The sequence below is a fragment of the Agelaius tricolor genome, unplaced genomic scaffold (assembly GCF_023055355.1).
Source record: "Agelaius tricolor isolate 1412-34295 unplaced genomic scaffold, bAgeTri1.0.p SCAF_18, whole genome shotgun sequence".
In the NCBI taxonomy this organism is placed as follows: domain Eukaryota; kingdom Metazoa; phylum Chordata; class Aves; order Passeriformes; family Icteridae; genus Agelaius; species Agelaius tricolor.
In genome coordinates, this window is record NW_027269278.1 from 12586090 (window position 1) to 12593100 (window position 7011).

At 58.3% G+C, this 7011-nt stretch overlaps 1 protein-coding gene across 1 annotated transcript; it reads left to right on the forward strand.

Annotated features, from left to right (window-relative positions):
• Positions 1-1943: 1943 nt before the first annotated feature.
• On the forward strand, positions 1944-6790 carry GM2A (ganglioside GM2 activator). Its single transcript, XM_071443393.1, has 4 exons — positions 1944-2239; positions 4040-4192; positions 5022-5204; positions 5318-6790. Exons 1-4 carry the CDS (start codon positions 2123-2125, stop codon positions 5471-5473), a joined length of 609 nt encoding a protein of 202 aa, XP_071299494.1. The 5' UTR covers positions 1944-2122; the 3' UTR covers positions 5474-6790.
• Positions 6791-7011: the final 221 nt, after the last annotated feature.

The window sequence follows — 7011 nt, forward strand, 5'->3', positions numbered from 1 at the left end:
GGCACAAGGCAGTGTCAGTGCCAGCCTGGCATGGTCTGTTTGCAGAGTGGTTCTGTGAGTGCAGATGGGGTCATTCCTTTTTTTTTTTTTCTTGTTTGTATATCTTATTTTCAGAAACCTAGTCTGGAAAAAAGAAAAAAAAAGAGAGAGGTGGAGGATATTTTGCTGGAAGGTTTTTGGGTGATGAGCTGGCATGTGGTGATGCCTGATGGCTCCTGGTAGAGCCGCAGCCCAAGCAGTAGACACAGAGTGGTCGTGGTTACACCCTGCTCATCATTTGCAGTCTGTTTGCTTTTGTAAATGAGAGCTAATGAAATTCTGGCTGCTTTTCTTCAATGCAAATCTGAGGTGTTTAGCCAGGCCTGCTGAGACCTCGTGACTTGCACTCAATTTTGTATGGGTGAGATAGCTGAATTGGAGAAGTTCTCACATGTGTTGGAGCCCAAAAAAAGTCACAGGCTCTTTTAGTGGGGATTTAGGTCACACATGATTCTGCCTTGAGGTAGTGAAATGATTTCAAGTCATTCCTGTCCCTGCTTTTTTCCAAGCAAAAAGATGTGGGTTAACCTGTTCTCAGAGTCCTTTATTCTCTTTTTTCCCCCATGGCAAAATGAAATGGAAAAGGATGGGAATAGGGAAGTGAAACCTTCACTCACAATGGTGAGAAGCAGAAAAGCCTGCGATGCCAGGGGCTCGAGGTGAGGGGCTCTGCTCCCCTCCCAGCCCCAAACACAATGCTCCTTCTGTGCCCGTGCCTCTCCCCTTGCATCCCTCTCCTTATCCCTGTCCTCCGGCTGCTCCAGGGCCTCAAAGTGAAAGCTAATCCCAGGGGATAACTTTCCGCTCCGTTCCCGGCTGGGAGGTGCGCGCTATTTATTCCTCACCCTTAAGCCTCGGCAGTGGACCAGCGGCGCAGTTGTCGCTGCCGGCTCGGGGTGGGCAGCAGCATCCACCGCGTCCCCTGCCTGCTCCCACGCCCTGCCTGCACGCTGCCGCCCGGCCTCGCTGCTAAATAAGGACGAAAGGCTAAAAATAGAGCTGAGACGGGGGTTTGGACAAGCCAGGCAACCCTTCCCAGGGCTGGGAACAATATGGGGAGGCCGAGCGGTGTCCGTGTGCAAGGGAGAGCAGAGCTGAATGTGGGGAAGGGTCTCACAAGTGGCTCCTGACTGTGCTGTGGCAGGGGGGAAGGTGTGAGACCTGCCACACTCACACTTGTGTCATGTGTGCTCAGCTGGCTCAGTCCCCTCTGCAGGGTAAAAGCATCTGTCCACCAAAATATATGGGAAAATCCATGCTACTGTGCCACTCCTGATGGAGGGGTACCCGTGTGACCATTCCAGCATGATGGGGGTGCCTGGGGCAGCTCTGTCTGGAAAATGATCTGCAAACAGGGGGTAGGAATGGAAGAGGGGATGATAAATCCAGCATTTTACATAGATGGATGGTAGGGGTACTGTGGCAAACTGCCCAGTCAGGGGCTACCCGATGCCAGCGTCGCCTCCCCCCTGTTCATACACATCGGGTTCGAGGGTCTCAAATATCTGAAATATCTCAAATACCTCTGCTCTTCAGCTGCCGCCTGCGCTGTGCCGAGCGCGGGGGGAGCGTGGGGTCCCGGGCACTGCCCAGCAGAGGGTACGGACCCTCGCACAGCCGGGGCACCCCCGAGCGGGATGCGCGGGGAGCCGCAGCCCTGGCTGGAGGGGTGGGTGCTGGGGAGATGGTCGTGCTTCCCCCATGGCAGCGGGGTGATGTGTGTGCCCCGGGATGGTGGGTGCAGCTCCCGCCCCTCCGCTCCAGTGCCGGCTCTGGGTTCTTGGGAAAGCGGCGCTTCCCGTCCCAGCATCCCTGCGAGTCCAGTCCTGCTCTTGGCAGCGAAACTGGGAAAGGGAGGGGGGAAAAAAAAAAAAAGCAAGCAAACGGGGAAGGGAAAATGTGAACGTCCTCGGGGGAGGGAGGGGAATCGGACGGTGGGCAGGGCTCCGAGAGAGGGCTCGTCCCCTCTGCTCAGGGCTTCAAAGACCGGCCGCTGCCAGCCCGGTCCCGGCGAGGTGCCTGCCCTCCGCTCGGAGCAGCTCCCCAGACGCATCCCGGCCCGTTCCCGGCGCATTCCCGGAGGATGCTGTGCGCGGGGCTGGCGCTGGCGCTGTGCGCGCTGCAGCTCGTCCCGGCCGCGCTGGCCGGGCCGCAGCCGCCGCTGCTGGTGGAGCGCAGCGGGGCCCGGCGGCTCAGCAAGGTGAGCAGGGACCCCGCACCCCTCGGGCTGCCGAGAGGGGACTCGGCGGGGCGGGGAGGGGGAAGACTCCGTCATCCCGCTGGCTTTGCAGGAGATCGGGAGCTTTTCCCATCCCGTCAGGGTGGAAGATCGCTGGTGGGTGCGTGTTTGTGGCTGGGCAGGGGAGTGGGGTCCATGGACCCCCTGGAGCCCCGCGCTGGGGAGCAGTGCTGGAGGTTGGGGGCAGCTCGGAGCAGGAGAGATCCAGTGTTTACAAACACTTCTCAACGCTGAAACCCAGCGGCCTCGTCCTTCGGCTGATCGTAGCCCGGCTCTCATTTTGCTGCTCCATGAATCTTTTCCAGCCCAGGTTCTTCTTCCCTATTCCCACGGAGTTCTGGGTCTGGCTCATTAACACGCGCTGATTAAGACACAGCCGATAACCACGTGTAACTTTCACGCGGTGTGAAGGGAAGTATCGCAATTTATTTTCCAGGATTCCTGCGCTTGCCCGAGGGAAGGGGGAACCGGTTGGGAAGGCTGCAGGGGGCTCGGCGGGCAGCATTCTGCAGCCACACACTGATGCTCAGCTCGCTGGAGCCTCTTTGCTTGCAGACTCTCGGGCTGGGGGCTCCCAGCTCTTGCTCAAGTGTCGGGGTGCAGCCTACCCTTGTCCCGGCTTGTGTCCTGCCCTGGGCTGCTCCCGGCGGGCGAGCGGGATGTGGGATGGGCCGCTCGGCTGCGTGGGCTGCGCTGTGCCCGCTGGGGCTGCCGTGTGGCACCAGGCAATACAGCCTCCACCGGTTCTGCGGCTGAGAGCAGGCAGGAGAGCCCCACGTCATGCCGCGGGGACCCGGGATGCTCCGGCCAAACCTGCTCGGGGAGGGAGCTGGGGCTGCTCTCTGCCATTTGCCTCTGGCAGGCTCAGAAGCGGCTGTTGCAGCCAAGTGCTGCTCGCCCTCCACCTTTGAATCAAAGTGTCTTTACTGGTGGTGGCTGGAGAGGTTGGTGTGACTTGTAGGAAACAGGGGAGATATCCCAGCATGACTCTTAACTCAGACCAGACACATAAGTGATGTCCCTCATTCGGGTGACATCTCCTTACATGTGGATTTTCATTATCTCATAGGGCAGTGCTGCTTCCCTGGCTCATTTGTACTGTGGATCAGGATTTGTGCTCATTTGTACTGTGGATCAGGATTTGTACTCATTTGTAGCTCAGGACCAGGCCCCTGGGGTGCATCAGGCAGAGGATGAGCCCAGACACTCACCTGGTCCCCGAGTGTGATTCCTGCTCCTATGTGGAGCTAGGTGGCTGGAGCTGGTGGATGAGGGCTCACAAAGCAGGGCTGGTCCTGGATGAGGTGGGAGGCTGTGCCAACCCCACAGCCCCTCCAAGGGGATCCCCACACCCCTGCTCAGCATCCTGCTGGACAGTGCAGCCACCACCTGGTCCCAGCTTGCTCTGACCTGTCCTCACACACCTTGCTTGGTGCCCTTGGCATGAAGGATGTATCTTGCCTTGGTCGCACATCAAGTGTTTGGAGGCAGAGCTGAGGCAAGTTTGGAAATTGCAGCCTGGTAATCCTCTATGGGTGTAAAGTACATGCAGAGGCACATGGACAGAGGGTTCTGCAGTGTCCTCAGTCTCGGAGAGTTGGGAGTTCAAGAACTGGCATTTGAAGGGGCTGAAGGTCATTTTCTGGCTCTTTGTGAGCAGATGTTTGGCAGGGGTCAGAGGTGCAGCTCTGGATAAACCTCCTGCAAACACAAGGCAGGGCTTGTCCCGCTTCTAACTCCTCCTGTCCCTTGGTGCTGCAGGTTGGTGGCTTTGCCTGGGAGAACTGTGGTGATAAGACAGACCCCGTGGTGCTGCAGAGCCTCTCTGTGGCACCCGACCCCATCAGCATCCCGGGGAGCCTGCGTGTCAGCGCGGCTGTCAAGAGTGGCAAGACCATGGGCTCCCCTCTGAAGGTAAGTGCCAGATGTCCCTCTGAGTGGTGAGGGAGGGCAGAGCTTCCCCAAACCACTGGCAGCTGGGAAATGGGTGCAGGAATGAGCAGCCCTTGGGGAGTGAGGTGCAGGGCTGAGCACACTGGGCTCTGTAAGCCAGAACAGGGCAGGGGGCATGGAGAGACCTGAGGTGAGAGCAGACAGTTCAGTAGGAGCCTCCCAACCTTGTTCCTAGGGCAGAAACCACCTGACTCGTTTCATGTCCTGGGGATGTATTGGCTTCAGGAGGGAAGTGAAACCCAAATGCTGTGGGTGCTCCTGGAGGTAACTGCTGCACTTGTTTTTCAGCAGCCAACCCAGCTGCTCCCTCCAAGGACATGCCACTCCCCACTGCTCTGGGAGCCTTGGCCCATGCCAGCTGCCCTGCAACACTTTTTGGGAAGTTTTTTGGAATGAGACAGAACATGTCTCTTGTCCAGTGTGCATGGGCTGTCTTGAGCAATGCTATGGTGTCTGTTTGGGCCTGGAACTGTGGGGTGAGTGCTGGAGGAGTGAGGAGCCAGAGCTGCAGGGTGGGAGCTCCCTGGGAGTTTTGGGACAGGCAGAAGAGAGGGGAAGCAGGTGGGGATGTGAGGTGTTGGGTGGTGTTAGCTTAAGGGATCAAGCTGAGGTTGGAGGAACAGAAGCTGCAGGTTGAGAGGAACTGAAAGCCAGGAGGGGGAGGCAGGAGGGGGTTTGGTGACCTCATGGACATCCCAAAGATTGCATGATCAGGAGCTGGGGGAGTTGGCTGGTGAGGAGCTGTGGGTGCCCCTGCTGGTTGTGCTGGTGCTGAACACCTTCCCTCCAGGCAGTGCTGGTGGTAGAGAAGGCACTGGGTGACCTCTGGATCCAACTGCCCTGCATCGACCAGCTGGGCAGCTGCACCTACAACGACGTCTGCAGCATTCTGGATGAGCTCATCCCACCCGGCACGCCCTGCCCGGAGCCCCTGCTGACCTACGGCATCCCCTGCCACTGCCCCTTCAAAGCGGTACGGCCGCGCCCTGCGGTGACGCTGGCACTGCTGCTGGGTGCCACTGTGCCCTCTGGTGCTGGGCTGGCCTTTTGGTTGACCTCTTGCCTGTCTGTCCCCTCTCTCCATAGGGCTCCTACTTCCTGCCAGCCAGCGATTTTGACGTGCCCGATGTGGAGCTCCCTTCCTGGATGACCAACGGCAACTACCGCGTGCGGGTGGTGGTCAGCAATGGCGGGGAGGAGCTCAGCTGCGTCAAACTGGCCTTCTCCCTGCACTCCCACTGAGGGGTGGGACACCGGCCCTCATATCCCCTCCAGCTTGGTCCCCTGTCCCATCCCATCCTGTGCCAACCCATCCCTGTGAGGCCCATCCCTCCTGCTGTCAGGAGGAGGCTCCTCCTGTCCCCCCCAGTGCCTCCTCCCCTGCTACACCCAGAGAGGCCCCTTTGGCTGTTCTGCTCTCCCCAAACCCATCACCAGGGTGTCTCCTGCCTGGACAGGGTGGCCTTGGAGCCTAACTCCAGCATGATCTGGGGTTGTTATTTTTTATCCAATTTCTTTTTTTTTTTTTTCTTTTATTCTTATCAGGGCAATTTTAGACAAAAACATTCCAGAGAAAAGCAGTATTTCTTGGAGCAGTCTGTTGGGATGAGGGAGTGTTTGGGAGTGCTGGGGCAGGCTAGAAGGATGCAGCACTAGTTGCAGAGGGTGTTCCTGCTTCCCACCATCTCTTGCCAGAGCAGGGGGCTGTTTTGCAGAAGTGTCCCCACCCCACACAGCAGCTTTGAACCTGCTGTTGCTGCATTCCTGTCCTGCATGGGGAACCAGCTTGGTGGCATGAGGTACCTGTGCCTCCCCATGCTCCTCCTGTGGCAAACAGGAACACCTGAGGATGGAAACCACCCGAGCCCCACATGGACATTCCCACTTAGGGGGGACCAAGAGGTTGGTGGTGCTCCCAGCAGCAGAAGAGGTTGCTGGTTGATGGCTGTGCTTGCTCCAGAGGGGGACACAAGGCTGTGATGCACTGCTGGGGCACAGCCTGGCTGAGGACCAGTCCCACCCATCTAATTTTTCCTCTGGGAGTGAGCCGAGGCAGGATGCTGCACTGGGACTATCCTTCCCCTGTGCTGGCAGAGGCACCCAAACACAGCAACATCCTGAACATGGGATAACTGGGAGATGACCATGAAAACCACCAGCCTAGATCCTATTTGGGGGTGTCCTGGCTGGGGACTGTCATGTGGGCAGGCAGTGTCCTTCTTGCTGCAGCTTTGGGCAGGGTGTGAGCCTGTCATCACTCCCCTGTGCCAGGTGCCACCAGCCACCCACATCCCTTGCTGTCCCTGCCTGCTTGTGTTTTGTAGCCCCTCAACAGGGCTGGTCTTCTACAAGCACTTTATATGCCTTAACTGCTGCGGGTGTTCCTCCACCATGCAGATGTGCTCCCACTGCCTTTCTGTGCCCTCCACTCGCTTTGTTTCACCCTGTGGCTTTGCCTGGAGAAGCACTAACCCTGTGCCCTTGCTCCCCTTCAGTGCCATGGCTGCAACCTCCTTTTGGGCAGGTTCTGCAGGTTCTTAATAAATCTTTTTACCAGGACATAGAGCCGGTGCCTCTTGTTGCTGGGGGTGACATTTATTTCCCTGGGAATACTGTGGATGTGGGTGTGAGATGGGGGAAGTGGAGGTGGTGTGGTGGGGGCAGCAGTGGAGGATGCTGTGGCCAGTGGAGCTGAGCAGCCCCGAGCCCAGTTCCTGTGTGAGGGGCAGAGATCTGCAAGCGCTGCTTTCTGATGTGGGGACATGGGGACACAGCCATGG